We start from the raw sequence: 27072 nt of genomic DNA on the forward strand, positions 1-27072 counted from the left end.
ACAGATTAACATGGCTAACTGGAGACTGAACACTCAGAGGTTGAAACCCTTCACTGGGCAGGGTGACCTAATTAAATGGCTGGAAAAATTAAAGATGGTGGCAAGGTTGCAAAAAATCGAAGACATGGTCAACCTGCTGCCGCTATACTTAGAGGGGGAAGCCCTCACAATTTACCAGCAGATGCGCAATGAAGATAAGGGAGACCTTGCCTCAGTGGAGCAAAGACTGAAATTGGCTTTCACTGAGAGTCCATTTGAAGCACTCGGCAAGCTTGCAAGTTTGAGGTGGACTAGCGAGTCTGTTGATGTCTTTGCTGCAGAGATCAGGAGACTGGCAGGATTGGCTGGTTACGTGGGCAGGAGACTGGAGATGACGGTAAAGCTATACCTAGTGAACGGCTTCCCAGAAGAAATCTCCACGAACATGCAAATAATCACTGAGATCAATACTATGGAAGTGGACGACCTCTTGGTCCATGCCAGAGTCCTAGTCAAGAATGTCAAGGGCCCAATCATGGCTGCAGTTGTGAGTGGAAATACGTGCACAAAGCCCCACTTGAATGACGAGAGACAAGCGGTGAGGAGACAGGAGGGGAGACCTGCCATCAAGTGCTTCCGGTGCCAGGGTCCTCACCTGCTCAAGGACTGCAAAGAGCCGCTACCGATGTGGACGAGTGGGGCATATTAGCCACTATTGGGCATATAGAGAAACAAGTGAATGGGAGCCATTGTGCCAGTGGTCCTCCTTCTATGTGGAAATGGCGCACAGCGAAACGTTGCCTCAGTTACCGGTAGTAGACAATGAGAAGAGAGCCATGGCCCTTGTTGACACAGGCTACACCACGACGTTGGTAGCGAAGAATGTCGCTAGGTCATGGAGTGGAGCCAGGAGTATTAAGACCGTGGATGGCAGGGAGGTGAAATGCCTAGGAGAGATGACAGCGGAAGTACTGGTGCAAGGTGTGCCCATTGGACTGCGAGCACTGGTATTGGATCGTCTGATCGGTAATGTTGATGTGGTTTTAGGTTAAGTGCAATCAACCAACTGGGGGTCGCTATGTTGAGAGGGGGCCAAGTAACTTTTGGACGCCTCGGCGCAGTAAGGATGGCAGGAGTGGAAGGTGATAGAAACATCAGAACGCAAAAACCGGAGGCTTGCTGCATCGAGGACAAGGATTTCCTGGTGAGGTTCGATGGCGAGAGGTGGACGGTGGAATGGAAATGGATCTCTGGGCCTACGGAACGACAAAACAAAGTAAGCTGCTACGAGAAAACACTGCGACGAGAAATAAGAAAAGGATCTGAGGAAGAAGTAGAGAGGTGGATAGAAGAGGGAATTCTGAAAGTGTGGACAGGGGAAGAAAAAGGAGTGCTACCATTTCTGACGGTTGTTCAACTCACCAAGAACAAAGTTAGACCAGTATTGGATTTCAGAGAATTAAACAGATACGTAGCCTGCCACACTGGAAAGGGGATTGATGTATGCGAAGATGTCATGAGAAAATGGAGGAGGATAGAGTGGGCCACTAAGATTGCCGACCTGAAGTCGGCTTATCTCCAGATCCATGTAGATGAAAAACTCTGCATCAATTGGTCCGGTACAAGGGGAAGATGTATTGCCTAACGAGGTTAGGCTTTGGGCTGAGCTCAGTCCCCAAAATTATGACTGCCGTGCTGAAGACGGTGCTGAGTAAAGACTGTACAGAGGATAAGGCCACTAATATGTACATTGACGACATTCTCGTGGAGGAAGCAGAGGTGACAGCAAAGAAAGTGAGAGGGCATGTCGAGAGGTATGGGTTGACTGCAAAACCGGCAGAGTCCCTGAATGGAGGAGCGGCATTGGGGTTGAAACTATGCCAAGATGGAAAAGGAAGCCTTGTCTTTAGACGAGGGAATGCGATACCCAAAGTCGGAACTGACCTGACAAAATGAGAACTCTTCTCGGTCTGCAGGAGACAGGTGGGACATTATCCAATCGATGGCTGGCTCAGGATAGCGTGCAGCTTTATTAAACGACAAACGGGCACTGATGGCTGGCAGGGCCATGTGATGAAGGAGGTCACGAACATACTACAAGAAATCATCACGAGAGTGACAAAATAAGGCCCAGTGAAGGGGGAATGGTACGTCAGCGGCAGAGATGCGGAGGTGATTTGGTGCGATGCCAGCAGCTTGGCATTAGGCATCGTATTAGAGATGGGAGGTGTAACTGTGGAAGATGTGGCGTGGCTAAGAAAGTAAAATGACTATTCCCATATCAACGTAGCCAAACTGGAGGCTGCTATGAAAGGAATCAATCTGGCCCTGAAGTAGGGATTGAAATAATTGAAATCAAATCTGATTCGACAAAAGGTAGTTTCATGGATCAGGTCGGCAGTGACTGGCGATAAGAGAAATGCTGATCAAGCGCAGGCTTGGAGCACTCGCAGATTTGATAGCGGAATTCCAGTTGAGGGTATCTTCAGATTGTGCGGTGTGACATTGGTGGTGAGAGGCCAGGTGTGGTCGATTGGAAAAGAAGAGGGCAGAAATGTGCTGTTGTCGAGCGAGTGACTCACTCCTTCCCAAACCCTAGAATCGAATCCTGATTGTAACCTCACACATATTTTTTAGAAATTATATAAGCGCTATTTTTTATTTTATTATTTATATTTTTTTTAATTTTTTTTTATTTTTTTGTAAATACTCCATTGATAGCCAGTTGGTAAAAAAAGTGTAATTTCTTTTTGTAAATATAATTTTTGTTTTCTTGTGTATTTTCATACACGTCATTAGTTATGCAATAGAATAGGGGCACATGTCAATCCTATACCTTTAATATAATGTACAAAAGAAAGTTTATTTCATGAATGATACTCGTAAAATATTATTGTAGATTACTTGAATTAATTAGACTACTATTCTTATATTGAGTTTTATCCTCATAATATTTCAGCTGATGTAGCCTCTGAACTTCTTACATAATAAATAAAGTATTTGGTAAAATTCAGCCGTAAAGTGACATTCTTCTGGAGGTTAAAAGTTCAATACTGCTTTTATAACTTCCGGTTTCTGCTGTCTCATTGGCTGGATAATTCGAGATGATCAAGTAGACAAGAACGCCGGGTGATACTAAAAAAAACACAGTTGCTTAAGATTTTTACCCAATTATGGTTGATGAAACCAGAGCCTGCTACCTCTGTGAATTAAATAAAGGGCTTTATACGAAAGAATCAGTAGAAATATATACAAAATCTGCATGAATTAAAATATCATATTTAAGTTTATTTTAAGACCAGGCTATGCCAGGCGCCTCTGCTAACTGAGATAAATACTTTTGAAATTTTAACAAAAGAGCTACAATAATATCAGGGCGTCTCCATTTACACTGAACATCCGCAGAATGCCAACATCAATATATTACATATGAAAGAATCTGCTGTGGAATTTCAACAGGTTCTGCTAGTGAAGTCATTATTAGAAGATGGGTCATTAGGATTTCCAAATGATTACATAAATAAATTACAATTGATTAAAAAATTCTGAGACAATTTTAAACAAGACATTTTATTTTGTAATGCCTCTTATTTTTTTATTCCGTCTAAATTGATGAAAGGGGATGGCAAATTACATTGTTATGATGACTGAATTCATGCATTCATGACTTGAAAGTGTCATCTCTCTGTTGCAGATATTGATGGTGTGAGACTCTAAGAAATCAACCGCTGTCATGAACGTGCGTCAAAAGTAGAGATGCGTCATCGAATTCCTGGAAAAAGTGAATTGAGAACGGTGGTGACTATGTAAAAAAATAAATGCTGGAGCACAAAAGGTCACTCGTTTTAATGATACCATTCCCGTCTTCATATCTCTCCAAGTTTTTGAGTTAAAAAAAAATCAGGAGGCGTTAACTTTTGGAATGACCCCAGACAAATACAGGAAGTCCACTCTGTTTTTTTTTAAGAATCATGCATCTCTATTGCTTCATTTCAAAATTGGTTCTCCATCAGTTCCTTCTTCCTGTAACCCTTGACTTGCGTTTCTCATCTCCCACATACGTTTTTCTCAGACATGCTATATTCCAATTCTGACCCTGTTGACACATACTTAACATCTTAATGCTATTCAAAGTCACTTAATATATAACAAACTAGCTTTACATATCTTGTGTTACTCAGCATCGTTTTTACTTGCAACTAGCAGAGAGACCCAACATTGCCCGGGATTGAATGATGATCAATGAATGTTTCACACTCCCATATTTTATTGTCATCAAAATCAATAAAATAGTTCATTTTTCAATCAAATCGATTAATTGTCTGCTCTAGTTGGTGACCTATCGTGGTGCACCAGGAGGAAACTTCAGGTGCCTCCCTGCAGTGACTTAGTCCATTGTAGTCTACATTGCACTGTAGAAAACTTACTGTCTGATTTAAAAAAAAATATTTTTCGTATATAATCACTTGAATCAAAGTTTAAAATGTAAAAGTCAAGTATCATGCTTCAATTGTGTTATAAACAGAAACAGTCTTTTCGAACGCATTCCTGTCATATCAAAGAACATACTACTGATTTTATATGTTGGGCCTTTTGGCTTTTGTGGTAATAAAACTTCTCAAATGCACTTGTGTTAGGCTGTGTAAGGTGTTAACTTTGGTCAAAATCGCCTGTTCATTCTTTCATCGGATTATTTCGATTATTGATTATCGATACTTATCAAAGAGAACACTGCTAGGCACATAGAGTACCGTCCTGTGAAATTTCATAAAAATCGGCCCAGCCGTTTTCGAGTCCGTAAGGAACGAAATCACACACACACACACACACACACACACACACACACACATAGTTTCTTTTATATAATAGTAGAGATTGAGATTAGATTTTGTTTCTTAACAAGAATTTTTTAAACAAAGAGAAACAACTCTGTACTGACGAATATAGAGTTACCTCCCTTTTATAAGTTAGCGATTGTATGAAAACACGTAGGATCCATCAAAATAAGTAAAAAAAACAAATATACTTAAATGTTGATTCTGTAAGAAGAATGATATCGATGGCAAAAATCGAAAGAGACTGATTTTACTTTATATATTAGATATAGATTACACATAAAAAAAAGTTTCAAGCACATTGATAAAAATGCAGTATAAACATAAATGTTCATTAGAATAGTGTAGACTATTACAATGTTTAACTAAACTTAAACTAACATCCAAAATATAATCTATAATCTTATATTATTCTCATTGGACATTACCTTTATTTATCAACGTATATCTGTCAGTTTTTCTCATCTCTGCTCAACACTAAACTGGTATAAAGATTAAGCGAACCTGAACGAGCTTGCCCCTACCTGTAAATGATTTCCTTTTCATTTTTACTTAATTTTTTTCTTGGGATTATTATCGATTACAGACTTGAATTTCGGGTTACAAATTTTTTTTTTTTCTTTTTTACATAGAAATCACCACTTATCAAGGCCCGAAGGCTACTCGAGGATAAGGGTTATCGGGTATACATTAGTCAATGAATTATAGCTCATAAGAAGTGGAGATCTTGTAAATTGGATTACTTGGGGGGGGCGATTCATCAAGAATTTGTTTACGCTGGACTTGAAGACAATCAAATTGTAGTCAGCTGGAAAGTAGGCAAACGGAAGAGAGTTCCACAGGTGTGCAGTTCTAAGAAAGAAGCTTTGTTCATGGAATCTACGTTTAAGTTTAGGCACAGATAAAGAGTGGGGGAAATTATTGATAGTGGTTTTGGCTAGACGAGTGTTTTTCATGAACGCTTAGCGAGGGGGGAACCATAGATTGAAGTTCAGACGAGCACTTAAAGGGTATTTTTAATAACTTTTAATATCAGGGATCACTTTTTAATTATAACATTCTACTAAATTCATCCCTCACTTTCTGATTACAGTAGCTGTCATCATGTTTATAATGTGTCACGTGACAGGTGATAATTCTTATATAATAAAATGGCCCGGTGATAATTCTTGTATAAATTAACAAAAAAGTTAAATGTTACCAAAGGCAAGATAAATTACTCTTCAACCTACCCGTATACGTTTTTTTTTTTGTTTTGTTTTACAAAGAAAACCAAATTTGAAATCATTCAAATTTTTATAGCAAAGAAAGCAAAAATAAAAGTAAATAAATTCATAAATAAATGTCACTAAAAGTAAGATAATGTACTCTTCTATCTACCTGGAATTTTTTTTATTTTTTAGTTATTTCAAGTTAAATTCAATTTTGTCAATATTTGTGTTTATTAAATTGTAAGGTGACAGTACAGAAGCACAAGTACCAAAAATTTTGAAGTCAGAACCAAACGAAAATGAAATAATTCAAATTTTTTATTAAAAAAAAAAAACAAAAAAAAACGAAACACAAGATATTTCTCCTGCATATGAGTAAAAAATAAATCGTAATTTTTAATTTGATTTTCAGTGTCATGTTGTAGGCTTTGCAGTACAGGGAATCATCAACATGAGACCATTTCATGTCCCCAACTATTCCAAGACACATTTCAATCGTGTTTTAATGCCGGACTCATCATCATCATCATCATGACGGGCTCCTTACCCAGACCAATGTGATTCTTCCTCTCCAGAGTTTCCTGTCTTCCATCAGCTGCCTCAGATCTTCAGGTTCACAGTTGGCATTGTGTGCTATTTGCCGAATGTATGTGGATCTAGGTTGTCCTTTGCGTGCGCGTCCGTGTCGTGGAGTCCATAACAATACATCACTCACCAATTCATGCTTGCTCCTCAGACAATGACAAGCAAATCGTAGGCGTCTTTCTCTGATGGTATTAGATATGGCAGGTAGGTTGCCATAAAGTTGCTGCTTCGTGCAAACACCAGTCACTGAGGTTACAAAACTTTTAAGATGGTTAACAGTCTCATGTTCATATCAAAACTTATATAGGTTACTATACGGCATAATCACACTGACACACCGGTTTCCACTAGATTATCAAGTTAAGCAACGTTGAACCTGGTCAGTACTAAATGGGTGACCATTTGGGACTTCCAGGTGCTGTATGTGCTCTCCGCTTATCTCGGTATTATTTTCAGTCATCCTGGACTTATCCTTGCCACTGGACTCAAGCAGTGCCGATTCAGGAGAGATGTGGTTAGGGATTGCGCAATCCTTGCCTCACAATTACATGCACAACTACCTCTACAGCAGGTATCCTTTGTTTTTCAAGACTGCTGGAGGCATCAATAGGTTACTATAGCTCTTCTGCTCGTCTGTATAAATTGTAGACCCAGAAACTACACATTCCATAATAACACTTTTGAGGGCTTTGGCTGACCTGTTTGATACTTGTAAATAACCTATTTTTTTAAGTTTGGTTATGTCTACAGGAACACAACTTGTTGCTTGCCAAAAGAAGTTTCGTCTGTGCATAATGTAAAACATTTTCTTTGGTAAAATTTTGGAAAATATAAATTCTTGGGCATTTTGAGAATAGGATGAATACGATACAGGAATTATCACTGGTCATGTGACGCCTTATAAATGTGATGATAGCTACTGTATGCGAAAATGAGGTATGAATTTAGTAGAACATTATAATTAAAAAGTGATCCCTGTTGTTAAAAGTCATTAAAAATACTGTTTTGTTTTCCAAAAATAATTTTTGGTAATGTGAAAGTTAAGTCTGTAATCAATGATAATCCCTGGAAAAAAATTAAGAGAATGTGAAAGGAAGCCATTTACAGGTAGGGAACAAGCTCGTTCAGGTGCGTCAAAAATTCCACAAACATACTTTTGTTGTGTCTGTTTCGAGATCCTGCTTGCCTCAGCTGCCTGTTTTCTCGCTTCAAACTCTTCCCTCTTCAAAACTTCGCCATTTCTTAAGCAACCCAATTCAGCAAGTTGGCGGGCAAGTTCTACATCCTTCAGATTAAATAAGAGAAGAAACAAAATATAGTTTTAATTTTTAAATATTTTTAAAGGAAAATATTGAAAACAAACAAAAAGAAAAGCAAACAAAAACATAAATCAGTGATAAGACTGCATACCTTTATCTGACAATGTAAGAATGGTATTAAAAGTGGGAGAGATTGGAATGAGGAAAATGTCCCCCAACGCAGAATTTCTGCTTATTATTTGGCATCACCCAACATTTTTTCCCAACACATAAAAATAAATAAATAAATAAATAAAATAACATTAGGAATGTAGTGTGACATGGCATTTCTAGATACTGGGTTATTAAAATAAAGAATTCTAGTATTCGAGAATGAGTGGATCTCATTCAGTTCAAGGACCAGAGTAACCTCCCTTTGGTATGAAATTGTAGTTCGTCTTCGTTTTTTTTTTTTTTTTTTTTTCTTGTTTACTTGCCTCCCTACGAGGGCAAAGTTAGACAACGGTCAGTTTATAATATGAGGGGAAACTAGCTCCCCAAAAAGGGGCACTTTGGTTAATAACAAAAATAAAAAATGTATCAGTCATGAAGGATTTCTTCTCCACTAATCGAGACCAAAAAGTGAAGTGAAAAAAGTGAATTGAAGCATCAGATCAGATACTACACTTTGATCCTGGCCCGAAGGTTAAATGAAATATGTAATTTCAAATAAAACCAATGGTATCTGCTGAATGGTCATGTCGCAGTAATGAAAATATCAAAAAATTACGAAAACGATAAGATAGAAAATTAATTATTAAGAAAACAGTTTTTGAAAACAATTAGTGAAAATTAAGTTTTACTAAATTGGGCAAAGATTTTCAGTTTTTAAAAATTATTTACCTCTCTTTTGTTACAATTAGAACTTTTTTTTTACAAAGCTCAATTTTCGTTAGTTGTCTTCAAAAACTGTTTTCAATAATAATTAATCTTCTACCTTATCATTTTTTTCATAATTTTTGGATACTGTAACATGATAATCAACTAGATAACATTTGTTTCACTTGAAATTCAGTATTTCAATTTTCGAATTTTGCTACAGTAATAAACAAGAACTGAAATTGTTTTCTCGGTTAGAATTTTAGGCGCTTATTTAGGATTAGTCTGGGTGTCCGGTGTTGCTCGGGTATTTGGCGGTTTGTGTTGAGCAAAAAAAAAAAAAAATAAATAAACTGGTAGTAGGCAGGCAGGCTCGAACCCGTAGCGTGAAGAAGGAAAAGAATGTGAAAAAAAAAGTGACATCTTTGCCATCGTCAAACTGAAAGCGACAAAGGTTTAAATTAAGACTAGTCAATCGAAAAGAGGGGATGATTTATGGAAATATCGGCGAAAAAAACGAACCCCTCCCTGTAGAAAAGTGCTCAGTTGAGGGTAAAGGAATTAATGTTTTTAGCCAAATTTTCGATATTTGTCATCCGAAGGGTCGAGCGTCAAAACAATACCGATCTTGTGAAAATTTGTTGCTTCTGTCGAAAGTTTTAAGCAGGCATACATACATACATACATAAATACACGATGATTGCAACGTCTTGTCAGACGAGTGCCACTCCCTCAGACATTAAAATCCATGAGCCCAAAAATGACTTCTTTTTTTTTTTTAGTTTTACCGGTGAACTCACACGCTCAAGCAGGCATGACACTGAAGATGATCGTTGAGATCAATTATTACATGCTTCCAGCATTTCAAGCCTCCACACGTCACAACTTTTCCATCGCTACAGGACCATTTTTATAGACAAATGGCTGAGGGAGTATCTATACACAGATGATGTTACAGAGTCTGAGCTTTGTATGACAGCTAAGTCTCTCTCTCGGTTCAAAATGTTGAGATCCAGCAACAAGCAAGAGCAAGATAGCCAGCAACAAGTTAAACTGCAGACCAGCTTAATGCGGGTACTGGTCTCCCGCTTTATGGTTTTTTTAAATCAGAGATTTGCTTCTCCTAGAAAGGTTGCCTTCACCATGGCTTATGGGAGCCCTATCCACCCCAACACACACACATACATACACACAAACACACACGGTGCTAGTTGGCCGTTGACCCCGAAAAAGGGTTTATTCGCCCTTTGAAAGGTCTTATTTTTAATCCTTCAGGGAGACTAGCCACCCTCCTCACCAAACAAGTTTGGTGGGGGAACCAGTTTAGTCGCCGGTGACCCGACCATGAAGCAGGTAGTACTGGGTTACATGGTACCAGTAGCATATACCATGACCTGACATACATACATACATACATACATTTAAACAGACAGCTGAGATTTATATTATAGATTAGACTTAAAACATAAATAAAAATACAGACAAATATTTATGATGTATATACTCGTCATGGAATGAAGGTATCATATTCCAAAAACCACTTGATCAAATAGTTTTTTTTTTTTTTTAATTAAGAAAATCAAATTTTATGAAGAAGTGAGGAGGAGGCTGGGAGTAGCTATATTGTTTTAGATTTTGTTATAATTCAAGGGCGACAATTCAATTCGACTACAGAGATTCTGTTTGCATTCAAAATAATCCACTTCAAAAGTGAATAAAATTCAGGCAATCAATCAATTTTAATTAAATTATCGGTATTTATTAATTAACAATCATGGAACATAATGAATATATTATTATTTTTTTAATCTTAGTGAAAATGTATTACTTTGTGCAAACAAAAACACATATGTTAAAGTTATAGCTTTAAGCACAAAAAAAACATGAATTTATTTTGCCTTTTTTATGAAAATAAAGCATCATATATTTTAACAAATAAATTTTTTTTGTAATATTTCAGGAATATTATGAAAAACAGCTATTAAACTCTGTGTTAATGAAATCAATATTACTCAAAGAAATATTCATTTTTCAAACTAACAATATTATCCTTGAATGTCAGCATTTTTTAATTCAATCTCTTCACCCCAAAAACAATATAATTGCAAAAAACCTTTTCATGTTATTTTCTTGATAAGCTATTTTACGAAAATTTTAAATGTAATTATTATATTTTCTTAGACATGGTCAAAACGGAAGAAAGGGGTAAGTAATTTTTGATGGAGTCTCTCTTAAAAAATCTACCAAAATTCAAGTAATTATCCAATCAATACGAAATTTTCACTGATTATTAAGTGAAGTATGAATTTTATAATAATGTACTATTTTTTTTTATAATTGATATTTATGGAGTTTTTTGCCTACACCTCCCCCTTCTTTATTTGTGGTTACAAATATGCTTAAAATAATCAGCCGAAACTGAACAAAATATATTGTATTGTGGGAGAGCATGAGGATTGTAGATAAAAAAAAAACATGATTGCGCACGTATCAGATTTTAAAGTTTGAAAATCCAAATTTTTAATGTATTTAATTGTTCATCGTTTGTGTTTTGAAGTGTGAAGTTCGTTAAATATGCTAATAATAATTATTATCTTTCAGATTGACAAAAAAATTTATATATTTTCATTATTTTTACGAAAAACACTTTTTTTTTAAATTTTGAAAAATAAATTGATAATTTTCTTTTAGTAGGCCCAATATTGCTAATATACCATTAAATAGCAAATGCTTTGAAGAATCGATACCAAAAAAGAAAAAAAAAATCGATAAATGTGCATTCTGCTAAGAATATGATAATTTCTTTTGGCAATTTGTTGTTACGTGATATTAACTCACCTATGGTAGACCATAAAGGCCTCCACACAGTTGTTCATATTTATAAACAGTTGTTATCTCCCCTTTTTTCTTTTTGCTGTGATTTGCGCTTGATGTAGTTTAAAGTGTGGAGGACTTTTGTATCTACCACACTCTCTCGTCCAAAAACACTTGGTCCTGATGGCAAGACAGGGGCAAGACAACTAAGAATGATTCTAGATGCAGGAGTTGTCTCCAACAAATGCTAATTGAGCTAAAACAAAGTTTTCACTTTTTATATTTTTTATTCTTTTTTTGGGGAGGGATTCAATTATAGAACTTGTGTGGTTAACAGGTGCTTCTGAAGTTTAATTAACCATTTTTCCGTAAATAAAGTGCCGACATTTTCCAATTAGAATACCATTTAACATTTGTAGGAGATTTTACTGTTTTTTATTTACATTGGAGGAGAAAGCGGGGGGTTCTTCTAAACTTTTCTTGTAAACCGCTTGTGAAAACTTTGTTTTAGATCAATTAAAACACATTAAAAACTATGTAAGACAAAAAAAAAGTGCTATAATGTATTTTTTAAAATTTTTGTTTCAGACAACTTTTTCTTCTAATTTTAAATTATCCGCCAATGAAAAAAAAAATTTGAAATTCTATGTTCTAAAAGATGCCTTTCCGGCATTATCGCCCCCCCCCCCACCACCACCACTTGGAGTGCTTTTCTTTTCTTCTTATCTTATTTCTTTTTCATATAGTTTAAAATTATCCGTGGAAGATTCGTATGCCATGTGAGAAGGCAGTTTGCTACGTGAAGGCACATTAAACATCTGTCATTTATGCTACCATGCGCACGCGCATAGCATAAACAGAAGCTGTAAAATGGCGGAAAATAGTCCCTAGGTTTAGGGGTTAATACTTGCGCAAGCCTTTTCTAGTCTCACACAAAAACACGCATTCACACTTCAAGCTATATTACTTGTCATATACATACGCGCCCACAAACATACGCGCCCACGTCCACACACGTACATATATTGACGTTCGCTTACATACACTCACATTCACGTATATTCACACACATGCTAACGTACACACATGTACTCACATATACTCACACACGCGCACACGTACGCACACAAGGACAATGTCACTTCCCTTTTAAAGGAAATCCACACATGCGCAAAAGACTACCGGAAACACCTATAAAAGAAAGAGCAATAAGCAGCATCTTCCTTTTCGACTTAGCTCTTGAGCTGAGCGGTCGTCGGACCATTCGCCCCCCCCCTTTTAGGGGCGCCCACGCGCATCGCGCCCCCTGCGACTATGTATGGGGCACGAGCTAACAAACAGTATGTACACTTTATACGCTTCCTATCTCCATAACCTGGATTGACATTCTCACTCTTTCTCACTCTATCTCCCTTTTGTCTTGGTCCATCAACACAGACATGTGCGTGACTCTCTACTGAGCTTAACCCTCTCTTTCTACAGGCCACTTTGCCACTTCGCGTTTCTCTATTGCATTCCCCTTTCCTTCCACGCACGTAGTCGTCAACGGCTGAATGAACACGTGTACACCCAAGACTTTCATTTCTCAACAGAAAATAAACGACATGTTTATTTTATTCCAGCATTTGAGTTCTTTGTTTCCTTCATTCAATTCGTCTCATTATTTTTTCTTGTAGCGAGTTTAGGGTATTTATATCCTAGTCTTCTACATACTATGCAAGCAGTAAATTTGCGACGTGTTTGATTATCAGATACGTTGTCAGCGACCTCAAATTTTTTTTTTTTTTTTTTTTTTACAAGGTGGTCACCACTTATCAAGGCCCGGAAGCCACTCAGGGATAAGGGTTATTGTAAGTACAGTACGTTAGTGTGGATATTTAAAGTGTCTACTTAAGCGGGCGGTTCATAAGGAATTTGTTTACGTTGGACTTGAAGGCATCCAAGTTGTAGTCAGGAGGCAAGCAGGCAGATGGAACAGAGTTCCACAGGCGTGCAGTTCTAAGAAAGAAGCTTTGTTTATGAAATCTACGTTTTGATTTAGGCATAGATAAAGAGTGGGGAAAGTTTTTCACAGTGGATTCAGCCAGACGGGTGTTTTTTGTAAAAGATTGGCGAGGGGGGACCAGAGATTGGAGTTCAGACAAACACCTGCCATGGAAATAACGATAAAACAAAGATAGGCTCACAACGTCTCTTCTGTGGGAGAGAGGTTGCAGGGAAGAGAAAAGGGCATCCCCCACTAAGCTACGAAGTCTATTTTGTACTCTGTCAAGGCAGGAAAGGCTGTTATTAGCATCCTGCCCAGATATGGCAGTAGTATTCCATCCTTGGACGTACTTGGCTTTTATATAGATAGAGAATTGCATCAGTAGTGAGATATCTTCTGGAGCGGTAGAAGGATCCCACCATCTTTCCAACGACCTTGGCAACAGACTTGATGTACATGTTCCATTTCAGATCAGGAGTGAAGGTCAAGCCCAGAAGCTTGTCAAAACATGGGGCTTCTAGACGAGAGCCATCCATTTCAATTGATGCCAGATGTGAAAGGTAACCAGTCACGTCTTCCCCCACTGAACAACTTGTTCGAAATCAGAGGAGAGAGAATCAGAGAGAGCTTTGTCATTTACAGCCTTTGATGTGTTGCTGTAGATGGTTGTATCATCAGCATAGAAGTCAACAAATGATTTAAGTATGTGTTTAGGGAGATCATTGCTGTAGATCAGGAAGAGAGTTGGGCCCAGGATGAACCCTTGAGGGACTCCAGCAATAATACTGCAGGCCTCTGATTTTTGTCCATCAACCACTACTCTTATGAGCCTATCAGAGAGAAATGATTTAATGATAGAGAGAATATTTCCAGCTATACCGTAGCTGGAGATCTTGTGAAGTAGGCCTTTATGCCATACCTTGTCGAAGGCCTTTGATATGTCAAGAGCAATTGCCCTGGAAAGGAAGCCTTTGTCAAGAGATTCACTAATCCTATGAGATATAACCGTTAGCACATCTGCGGTAGATCTTGCAGAACTGAAACCATATTGCGTGTCACTAAGAAGGTTATTTCTGCTGAGGTGGTTGACTATTTCTCTATTTAATATGGATTCCAGCAACTTACTCATGACACACAGGAGACTTATTGGTCTGTACTGAGAGGGAGATGACTTATCACCTGAGTTCTTAAATACAGGGCATACTGATGAGGTTTTCTAGGGTGTTGGAAAGCACTTCTCCTTAAGGAAACGTTTAAACAGTTTCGTAAGTATGGGAGCAAGTTCTGGTTGAAGCTTTTTTAACACTATAATTGGGATGCCGTCAGGACCAGTAGTTTTACTGGAATCAAGGTTCTTGATTAGCTTGGCGACCTCATGCACAGATATTTGTGTTACCTAGCGCGTTCTGTGTTATAGGAGGAAATATGGGGAGTTGATGGCCTTCGTCGCATAGGGTAGAATTAGCTGCAAAGTTCTTGGCAAATAGTTTGGCCTTGTCTGAAGCTGAGGAGATGACCTCTGGTCCGTTGATAATGGTTTGGATAGAACGCACACTTCTGTTCAGGATCCTATTTGTTATTTGCCAAAACTGGTGGGAACCAAGCCGCTGATCAGCTACTTTGGATTTAACAGACTGTGCATATAGCTCTCTTGCATTTTTTATTACTCTTTTACAGTGGTTGCTGGCGTTCCTGAAAGCAGCTTTAGTCTCAGTGCATCTATTACGTTGGTAGCTTTGAAAAAAGTGATTTCTGTGTGCGATGGCAGCAGCACATTCTGGGGAGAACCATGGCTGGCTGGCTGGTAGGTTTTTGTTGGAATTTTTTAGATAGTATGAGTCGGTCTATGCCTACAATTAACCAATTGGTCAGGTCTGATACTATAGAGGACACATCATTTTTAAATATGGAATGCAGAGGTAGATCAGATATAAATGTACGGAAGCTATCCCAGTCAGCCATGGAGTATCGGTATACAGTATGGTGGAGGGGTACGCCTGAGAACTTATTACATTTCATTTTTATCTTAACTGATACGACGGAGTAGTCGGAGGATCCTAGAGGAGAATGAACGGAACATGAAAATAGCTCAGGGGAAGTTGAGAGAAAAAGGTCTAGGAGGCTTGCATATTGACCTGTAGTATCAGGCACACGGGTGGGCTCGTGAACAATCTGAGTGAGGTCATAAGCAATGGCAAAATTATGGCAGAACCGCCCCTCATCATCCGTCTTATTTGAGTGGATCAGCCATTCCACGTTATGGACATTGAACTCACCACAAATGTGAATGTTAGCCGAGGGGTGTGCAGACAAGATGTGGTCTATTTTCTCAGATATGCTCTTAAAGATAGTAACTCCGCTGTTGTGGGGCCGATAAAGGGCAAATATAAATGCAGTGGTATAAGCACATATAAGGTAAATTAGGATCTTCTCTAGAGATATCCCTGCCACATGGGAAGCCATCTTTAATGTAGGCACATATTCCATTCCCATGGCGATCTTGGGGGTTGGATTTAGATTTTATCATATCTTTCTGATTTGCCACAAATATGTAAAACTGGGGAGATAAGATTTTTGGTGTAGATACCTATTTTTGCCTAATTATATCAAAGAGTTTTATACTTTATTTGGAACTGATATTTTCACCTGTGTATTTTTATGGAAAAGCACCAGAATAACATTAAGAAGTTTGTCGAATTAAAATGAAATTTTATCTATGTTCTAAAGTAGATGAGGACCCTCAGTTATCTCTCCTAAAAATGTGATTCTACATTTTTCAAATGATTACGTATGAACATCCAGAAAAGAAATATTTTATAATTTAAATTAAGTAATTAGTTTCACATATAAATTAAACATAAAATGATCCTCCATTTTCGGGTCATTATAACTTTTTTCTATATCTAAGTCTGACTGACAAAATCGTAAAACCAGATGAAGTCGTCTTAAAAAGTAAAAAGCATTGATTACTGTACACGCAATAACCCCCATCCCTGAGCGGCCTCCGGGCCTCGAGTGGTCGGTGTTTTGTTGTAGCATAGCACTATATTTACCAAAAAAAAGAAAAAAAAATTATATGAAAAAAAACTCTTTAACATGTGTGTGAATATACGTGAATGTGAGTGTATGTACGCGAACGTGAATATATGTACGTGTGTGGACGTGGGCGCGTATGTTTGTGTGCGCGTATGTATATGACAAGTAATATAGCTTTTATAATAATGGCGGCAATTAGAAATCTTAATTTGGTAAATTTATACAAACACCGTGACAGCGAATTAACCCTAAACCCTAACCCTAACCCTAACGCTGTCACGGTGTTTGTATAATAATACCCTTAATTTAATGTTCTAAGGAAGTTAAGTCTATTTTACTAAATTATTTGAAAAAAAAAAATATATATTTTTTTCTCACAATTACTCGAATGCTTTGTTTTAAAAAATTACAATATCGTCGCAAACATTGTGTTGTTGTTGTTGTTGTTGTTAATGTTAACTCTGTCCCGTGGGGAGGCATAGTAAATAGGTACATTAAATAAAGTAGTCGAAGAAAAAAAAATCAGTTTTTTTTACAATTCTTAGTAAAATTAAATTACAATCCTTGAAACAATCAGTTAAGATTCCGAATGAATTAGACACACACACACACACACACACACACACACACACACACACACACACACACACACACACACACATGTATGTATCTATGTGTGTATACTGTATGTGTGTGTTTTATATAAACCAATTTACAGAATACACGTTTTTTTTCCAAAAAGTGTACATATCTTTTTAAAATGTTTCCTCATGTTTGATATCGTTTAAAGCAAAAGCATTATTACATATTGTCATGTCGAAAATAGTAATATATCCCAAAATTACGAAAACTCATCGAGTAGAACAACTGTTTGATTAAGAACAACTATGTTTAATCGTTTTCACTCACCTCCAAATAATACAAATCCAAAGATGTTATTTTAGAGTCCAAATAACCTTCGTATGTTTTGAACTCTGCGACGATGTTGTCTTCGTCCATTTTGTCTTCTTTTTCGCTGTTCTATTCACAGTTTTATAAACCAATTTTAAAAGTAGCCTAAGAAAACGTAAAGTATCACTGTCTGTCGCTTTTTATTTTTTCGGTTTATATTTTTGTAGAAATAAAGTAGCCAGATCGAAAAAAAAAAAAAAACTGTATCCTTTGAAAACTCGAGTTGGGCGTTAAAAAAATAAAATTCAAATTATTCACTCCCATAGATTGAACATTAAAGGGTTTAGTTCGAAATTCCGTACAAATTCCCAAATTCAACATAAAGATTCCGGAAAACATGCACCCGAAGAAGGTAGGAGGTTATATCGGTCGAAACGTTGTAAATAAAACAACTAAGATGAGAATAGTAGTCCGAATAATCAATCCTCATCTCAAAGTTGCTGAAACATAATATTAGAAAGAAAAAGAAAAAAAAAATGAAGGACTTGTGTAACAATGGTTGTCATAGCAACAATCGCTTCCGGTTCATATTTTCAGGGGGTGGGGGATGATTTGTGTTACAAAAATATAGTAAATTAATTTTGCAAATTATCGAAATAATTACTCATCGTTTCTCAGAGTATTTAACATGAAAAATGTTCAGATAAATTATTATATTTTTAAATTTTAAAAATACATAAGTTGGAAAAAAAAACAAAAAAAAAAAACGGGTAAGTCCAAGGGAGAGAACTTTTAAAATTGCCAATCAATGTAAGGGAGATGACACCGAGCTGACAAATTGATTTGTTTCAAAGTTGAAAAGTCTGGTATGGTGCGAAAGTTTGGTATGGAAGAATGCATTGTATGCACAGTCCAGGCCATGTATGAGAATGTCAAGTCCTCTGTTCGAGTGAACGATCAGTACAGCCATGAATTTTATGCAAAAGTTGGGATGCATCAGGGTTCTGTAGTGGGGGTCAGAAATTTAAGTGAGATTAAATTTCCTCGCCCCAACCAAATAAAAAAAGGAATGAGAATGAAACAAACGAACCTCCTTCTGATTTAACTGCACCGCATTTATTTTTTAAACAACAACAATAAGGTAATTACACAAAGGTAAATAAATGAATAGAAAGGGTTCTTTTCTTTGTGAACGGTGACTGAGGTAATTAAATGTTTTTTATATAAAGAAGAAAACTGTTCTTTTTCTTAGCGGAGAGTGTGCGAGCCTTTTCTAGTCTCGCGCAAAAACACGTGTTCACATCTCAAGCCATTTTTCTTGTCATACACATACACGCACACAAACATACGCACGCACGTACACACACATAGATATATTCGCATTCACGTACATACACCCACATTCACGTGCATACACACACACGCTAACGTACACACATGTATGCACACATACGCGCACACGTACGTACATATGGGCAACGTCACTTCCCCTTTAAAGGAAATCCTCACAGCCGCAAAAGACCACCGAAAACAACTATAAAAGCAAGAGACAGAGACATAAGCTGTTTCCTTCCTTTTCGACTTAGCTCCTGAGCTGAGCGGTTAACGGACCATTCGCTCCCTTTCGGCACCTGCTATTATGTGTGGGGGCAAGAGTCAACAGACAGTACATACACCTTACATGTTTTCTATCTCCATGGCCTGGATTGACTTTTTCTCTCTCTCTCTACAACAACAGACTTTCCCTGTCACCAGCTAACAGCGAGAGACACATACCAACCTGGACTGACTTTCTCTCTTTCTCTCTCTACAATAATAGACTTTCCTTCTCACTAGTTGACAGCGAGAGATGCACGCCAAACTAAACACGTGCTGTACCCTTTTCTTTCATTTGTTTCCTCACGAAATAAATTCCAGTTCATTTAATTCAATTTAACACGTTGTTCGTTTCTTCCTCAAAACAATTCATTTTTCCTATTTTTCCTAACGACTGAGGGATATCTATAATATACCACTAGTCCCACAACAAATTGGTGACCCGACGTGAGATGAACACGCATTTCCTTCTATACCACCAGTCCTCTACAAACTGGTGACACCCCAACGTGAGATGAACACGCATTTCATTCTATACCACAAGTCCCGCAACAAGCTGGTGACCGACTAACGGGAAACGAACACACATGGTGACTCTACTTTTTTTTTTAAATGAATTGTTTTGAGCGAGACGCGCATTTTATTTGATAAAAAAACGACAACATTTCAACAAAGAAAAACAAGTGAACTACAATGACGAAACCCTTCGTCAGACTCTGCAGAAAAATAAACACCGAGCTGTCGACTTCATACCGAATATAAAGAAAAATGCGAGCTTGACAAACATTTTTTACAGTTTCCTGACATTACCCTGCAACAAACATAGGGACACATTCTCTCCCGCACAGCAGATGCAACAACAAAAAACCAATTACAGGACATCCCTATCAACACATAGGAAGAAGTTGAATCAACAATACGAGTTGAGATGCACCACGCACACTGATAAACTCACAACTGGAAGTTTTGTTGACAGCCGGCAACTTGACACCACCATTTAACATGAACGAATGTACAACTAGCGCTCGTACAGACAATACACACACTACCACAGACTCACTTGCGAAGACACCGTCAACTGGACACACCACGTCAATATGAACAAAAATTTTCCTTCCAAACGAACAATTCACTTCACTATCCAAGCAACTCGTTGTACATGTCAACACACAAAAAACCCCAAAAGAAACAAAAAAAACAAATGTCAGCCTAAAAAAAGAGTAAACGCCTTTTCCACGCATAAGTAAATACTTTTTTATGAACACACACCGTTTTTGACGTTTTTTTTTTTTAAACAACCACACCAACAGCAAAAAACAGGACGAAAAGTCAATTGCCCAAAACATTACTTAAAAAAAAAATATATATATACACTGCATATTTTTTTTTCCTGGGAAGGGGAGTATTGTGCAAGCCTTTTCTAGTCTTGCACAAAAACACGCGTTCACATCTCTAGCCATTTTTCTTGCCATACACATGCGCGCACACAAACATACGCACACATGTACACACACATAGATATATTCACATTCACATACATACACCCACATTCACGTGCATACACACACACGCTAATGTACACACATGTACGCACACATATGCGCACACGTACGCACACGTGGGCAACGTCACTTCCCCTTTAAAGGAAATCCACACATGCGCAAAAGACCACTGGAAACAACTATAAAAGCAAGAGACATAAGCTGTTTCCTTCCTTTTTGACTTAGCTCCCGAGCTGAGCGGTCAACAGACCATTCTCTCCCTTTTTGGGCGCGCACCCACGCGCCTCACGCCACCTGCTACTATGTGTGAGGGCATGAGTCAATGGACAGTAAGTACACCTTACACGTTTTCTATCTCTATGGCCTGGATTGACTTTCTCTCTCTCTTTCTCTCTCTACAACAATAGACTTTCCTTCTCACCAGCTAACAGCGAGAGACGCACGCCAACCTGGATTGACTTTCTCTCTTTCTCTCTCTACAACAATAGACTTTCCTTCTCACCACTTAACAGTGAGAGCGCACGCCAAACTAAACACGAGCTGTACCCTTTTCTTTCATTTGTTTCTTCACAAAATAAATTCTATTTCGTTTAATTCAATTTCCCACGTTGTTCGTTTCTTCCTCAAAACAATTCATTTTCCATATTTTTGCGTGACAACAAAAGATAGAAAAAGGGATTTAAAGTTTGTGTTTATCTGGCGAAGTTCGCCTTGCTTAAAAAGTCTCATGAAGAAAGTATTTTCGAGAAGAGAATGATTTGTTATCAATTTTAGATGATGCATGAGATGAATGTGTGTATGCAACAACTCTTATAAGAAAAGAAACAATGAAATAAGAAATGGAAATTTTAACTCTCGGGGTTGGTGTTTCCATGTGGAGAATTTATGTGCGTGGCGTACGCGTGTTTAACGTTCAAACACGGACGGGTTGACATTGGTGTTTATGCCATGGTGCTCGAAAGGTCGACTGACTCGTTTGGGCGCAAAAATGCTCTTTTTATAGAGCCAGACCGGCTCCAGGAAGGGATTAGCTTCTGCTGATATTTTGGCGTTTGGAAATTTGTTAAAAAGATTATATTCTAAATTTCTCATTGGCTAGTTGTGTCACGTGATGGTGCTTCTAACTATGTCTGCCAAAAATGTTATTTTTAGTTTTGTTGTTTTGAGCAAAGTGTGTGGGCGTATTTGAATTTGAGCCGTTGCATGTTTTTTTCTCAAAAGGCGCGGGGAAAAATTACAATTAATAATGTTTCGTTATTTGCACGTGAGTGTGTGTGTGCGTGCGTGCGTGAGTGACTGCACAGTTCTGTATTCAGTCCTCGTTTTGTTCTAGGAGTTCTGCACACGTTATTTATAGGAACTGCTTTATGCAGACGACCTTGTCATCATTGCTGATTCGATGGATGAACTTTGGAAATGTCCTGCACCAGTTTTAAGAGTTATATATTTGAGCGATGTATTTTTTGAGGAGCCAGTTTCAAAGAAATATTTTCAGACAACAAATTTAGAGAGCTCCTTCCAATCCTCACTTACAGAAGTATCTTGTTATACAATAGCAGCTATGCTTACAACAACTGTGCCAGAAGCGTTCTTTTGTATGTCAATGAGACTTGGCCTGTTACAGTTGAGCATATTATCAGACTAACTTGCAGCAATCATGCAATGATACAATGAATATGTGGCGCTGTTTTACAATGTGTCATTGTACAAAGGGAGACAACTCTCGTTTACCAAGAGATTCATTCATTTTTTCATCTCATAATTTAAGACGCTCGATGCGACGATATTTTTTTTTTTTTTTTTTTACAGAGGCATCACCACTTATCAAGGCCAAGAGGCCACTCAAGGATAAGGGTTAAAGAGTGTACAGTAGACATTGGACAATATAGTAATCATTAGTAATGAAAATTTGGTAAATTTGATAACTTATATGGAACGGCTCATCAAGAACTTATTTACGTTGGACTTGAACACAACCATATTGTAGTCAGCTGGAAAGCAGGAAAACGGAAGACAATTCCACAGGCGTGCAGTTCTAAGAAAGAAGCTTTGTTCATGGAATCTACGTTTAGGTTTAGGCACAGATAAAGAGTGGGGGGAATTATTGATAGTGTGTACAGCTAGACGAGTGTTTCTTGTGAAAGTTTGGCGAGGGGGGGGGACCATAGATTGAAGCTCAGTTGAACGCTTTCCATGAAAATAACGATACATCAGAGACAAACTCGCAACATCTCTTCTGTGAGATAGAGGTTGCAAGGAAGAGAAAAGGACATCTCCTATGAGGCTACGAAGTCTATTTTGAACACTATCAAGACAGGACAAGTCCTTTCTAGCAGTATTAAATCAAAACATTAAAAAAGGAAGCTGCGATTAATTTTTTTAATGCAACAGAGTTGATGACATTAATAATACAAAAGGCCTTCACGCAACTATTAAGAGAATCGTTTCTGTTTTCATATCATAATTTACGACGCTAAAGCCAACGATATTTTCATTAGAATGAAAATATCGTTGGTTTTAGTGTCGGAAATTATGACATGAAAACAGAAACGATTCTCTTAATAGTTGCATAAAGACGACATTTTTTATTGTTAATGTTATCAACTTTATTTACAATTCCTCTACAACTATTTTCGCATTTTCATTTTTAGTAATGTTAAAAACTAAATGTTTGTGTTATTAATATTATAAGCTTTGTTACAGTAAAAAAAAAAGTCGCCACAGCTTTAAAAGTTTCTTCCTTGTTTTATTAGAAAATTTCATTCTTTGTATTTTTTAAGGTTAAAGACTAATCTTTTAAAAACCTTACCAGATCATTTACTTTTTAATTAAAAAAAAAAAAGTTATTGCAGCTTCTTTTTTAAATGTTTTCATTTAATGAAAATATCATTCGTTTGTTGGTTTAAGAGTCGTAAATTATTATATGAAAACAGAATCGATTCTCTTAATAGTTGTGTAAAGTCTACATTTTGTATTATTAATGTTATCGACTTTGTTACATTAAAAAAAAATTGTCGCAGCTTTTTTTTAGATTTGAAATGTTTTGATTTAATATAAAATATTGTTCCATCGAGCATCCTAAATTATGAAATGAAAAAAAATGAATGAATCTCTTAATAAAGGAGAGTTGTTTCCCAAAGCTCCTCAAAGTTTGCTGATAAAACCCCTCTTAATGAGCTAAGATCCAATTTAAAATCAATAATAAAACAGAAAAAAATCCAACATTTTTCTAACAGAGACACAACCAAACTAATTACTTTTTTCCTTAGACGGTCACAGTGCTGATTCCTGCAGTTCAAAAAAAGAAAAAAAAGGGTATCGAATTCCATACTAAACAATTAACGTAATTTAAAAAAAAAAAAGATGCCTCATAAAATATAACCAGACTAATTACTTCCCTTAGACTAGATCAGAAAATTTAGACAGGAATACATAATTATTTCCCTTAGATCAGAAAATATATTGAAAGGCTAAAAAAAATGGAATTACCTCTCAATGGCGTAATTTTTAAACTTAAAAAAATAGGGCTCAGAACAAAACATTACGCCCGCTGAAGTTAAATCAAAGTCGACAGCGTAAGGAGTGGATATATATTTCTACCCTTGAAAATAAGAGCTGCTCTTGAAAATATTTGGGAATAAGTACCATCTGCAGTAGAAATATACCATCTATAATCAGGAAAATAAATAAAATTATTGAATTATTATTTATTTATTTATCTGTTTACAATAACTGAATAATTCCTGCATGGACAAGCCTTCAAACACACCTTTTATCAATTAAAAAATACTTCAAGCAAACCACAACATACTTCTTATATATATATATATATATATATATATATATATATATATATATATATATATATATATATATATATATATATATATATATATATATATATATATATGTATATATATACATTTAGTAAGATGATTGATAATTTATAATTAAAATTAAAATCAAAAATTAAAATCTGTTTCATAAGAAGGAACACAACAAAGCCAATAAATTGTACGATCGTTTCGGAAACAATGTTTTTATTGAGATAGACATTAAGTCATGGACAATAATTTTAACATATAGCTTTTTGCAACAAAGTCTCCTCATCAGCAAAATATTGGGTGTTTTTTTTTTTAAAAGACACCAAAATAAACCTAGCATTTTTTAAGTAAGGCAGATGTATCTTATAATGGTTCGCCTTTTCAAATTCGTAATTATCATCGTCAAAACATTTATTTGAATGTTAAATATAGCTTATAAATGCTTGAAAATTTTCAATTATAAGTGGTTGGCCATACTTATAGGTAAATGTGCACTGAACTGATACCATAATACTTATTATAGTTAAATTCAAATTTTGATATATCTGCTTTTTTTTATATCGTTCATTTCTGTATTACGTTTAAGTTATTTTAAAACCCAGCTTATATGTTTCCGAAACGATCGTATAATTTATTGGCTTTGTTGTATTCCTTCTTATGAAACAGATTTTTAATTTTTAACTTTAATTGTAAATTATCAATCATCTTACTAAATATTAAAATAGCTCTAGGATATTTGCCTATTGAGCTTATTATATATCTGAATTACAACAAGTACTGCTTTTTTCTTGTATTTTAATTAAATTAGTGATTTTACTATCACATTAAAATACACTCTGCTCTTTAGACTGTTGTTCTAATCCCCTTTATATATATATATATATATATATATATATATATATATATATATATACAACATCGCTCAGTTTCAAATGGCCACCCAGTACGTTTTTATAAATTTTTCCCTAAAATATTTTTTTTTCATTTTTTTCTTGTTTTTTTTCGAATTGTGATAGTTATATCAAAGGTAAATATGATAATCATTACAAATTTTCTTGGTACCTTGCAATAGAAATAAAATAAATATTTTTTAAAAATGTTGAAAAAAAGGGAGAGGGGGATCATGAAAAAGTGTCCATCTCTCTTTAATGGAATAGTTCCATGATTAGACTCATCTAACCACGTAGTTTTCAAAAATTCACATTTGATAAGAATTATTAAAAATGCCTACTATACCAAGGAAAATAAGAGAATTGATTCTTATGTAGAAAGAGAAACGCCAGTCCCTTAATTCCATAGCAAACAGTTTGAAATGCTTGGATAGATTTTTCTCTTGTCTAGGAAAGAACTAATTATGTTGAGTATTCATCCCGAAATATCATAGGATTTAATTTTACGGGAAGCCCTTCATGCCAGACTTAGTCAAAGACTTTGAATATATCAAGAGCTATAGCTCTAACTTCCCCTGCTTTATCCAATACGTGATGAATGCACTCAGAGATTTAAATATCTGTAATAGACAGGATTTGCCTAAATTCATGCTGTTGGTTGGTTGGTTGGTTGTTTTTGTTTTACGGCATATCAACCCTTTTCGGGTTATTTAATGCCAAATCCAAAGATTTTGAAGAAAAATTTATTTAATAGAATATATTTGTTGTTTTCACGTCGGTTTCTATTTAACCCATAGTTGGGACCCTGACAGGTACTACCACTCCGAGTCAGAGTGGACCTGGGAGCAATGGTAATTAAATGGTGGCTCCACACTCCCCAAAGCCCACAAGCTGGGGCCTCACCACTGGATATAGTTTAAGGTCATATCCAGGACCCCTATTGAGGGACTTTTACCCTATGCAGGGGGGCAGTTGGCGTATTCTAATGCCTCACCGACACTGCTGTTGGTCAGAAAGAAGCTTAGCATTTATAAGATGATGAATTAATGCTTGGTTGATTAAAAGCACAAGGATTTTAGTGAAGAGGGGCAGAATATTGATGTGGCAATAATTGAGTGGGTTCTTTCACCAGAATTCTTGAATACTGATGCAGCAGAGGCAATTTTCCAGACACCAAGGAAGCAAGACTCAACTTGGCATTTGTTGAAGAGGTTGGAGAGGACAGGTACTAGCTCAGTAGATCATTTCTTAATTAGTATAGCAGGAATGCCTTGGAGGTGTCTAGGATTTTTATGATGATTTTCAGATGTATAAGTGTAGTTTCTTTCTGCAAAGGGGAATTTAGGAAGGAGTGGGTTGCGGAGTCTAAGTGGAGTCGGAAACAAACTGCTGGGTAGCAGGTCAGCTTTCAAGTCACCAGCTCTAGGAAGGGTGTCGTCCAAGACAAAGGAGGCCTCCCACACCCAGTAGTTTGGTGCAATGACTTGTGAGGTCAGCAGCACAGGTTTTACATCAGAGTTTTCCTTCTCTTAGATAGATTACCTGACAAGGTCTGCAGGCCCATCACACTAAGAGGGATAACTCCACGCCTGGGTTATAAGCCAGGTACTTCTATGTTCCACCAGGGAAAATTTAAATAATAAGTATCTATTTAATATAGATATAACTATAAAATATAAACGTAGATAATAAGTATCTACTTAATAAAGTTCTGATTTCTAAAGAAGTTAAAATTAGATAAAAGATAAATACCTCCTTCATAATAGGAAGAAGTACATAAATATAGAACATGTGGAGCAAACTGA

The 27072-nt window shown here is 36.5% G+C and overlaps 1 protein-coding gene across 1 annotated transcript in view; it reads right to left on the reverse strand.

Annotated features, from left to right (window-relative positions):
* LOC145284826 (cilia- and flagella-associated protein 299-like) overlaps positions 1 to 17964 on the reverse strand; it is a 28385-nt gene extending 10421 nt beyond the window's left edge. Inside the window, exons 1-2 of the mRNA XM_080133796.1 lie at positions 17474 to 17964; positions 7765 to 7895 (exon numbers count right to left, since the gene is read on the reverse strand). Of these exons, the coding sequence (XP_079989922.1) occupies positions 7765 to 7895; positions 17474 to 17563 (221 nt within the window). The 5' untranslated portion in view covers positions 17564 to 17964. The remainder of the gene's footprint in view (positions 1 to 7764; positions 7896 to 17473) is intronic.
* Positions 17965 to 27072: the final 9108 nt, after the last annotated feature.

This window comes from Euprymna scolopes, chromosome 9, assembly GCF_053919585.1.
Source record: "Euprymna scolopes isolate OS-2025 chromosome 9, ASM5391958v1, whole genome shotgun sequence".
Classification (NCBI taxonomy): domain Eukaryota; kingdom Metazoa; phylum Mollusca; class Cephalopoda; order Sepiida; family Sepiolidae; genus Euprymna; species Euprymna scolopes.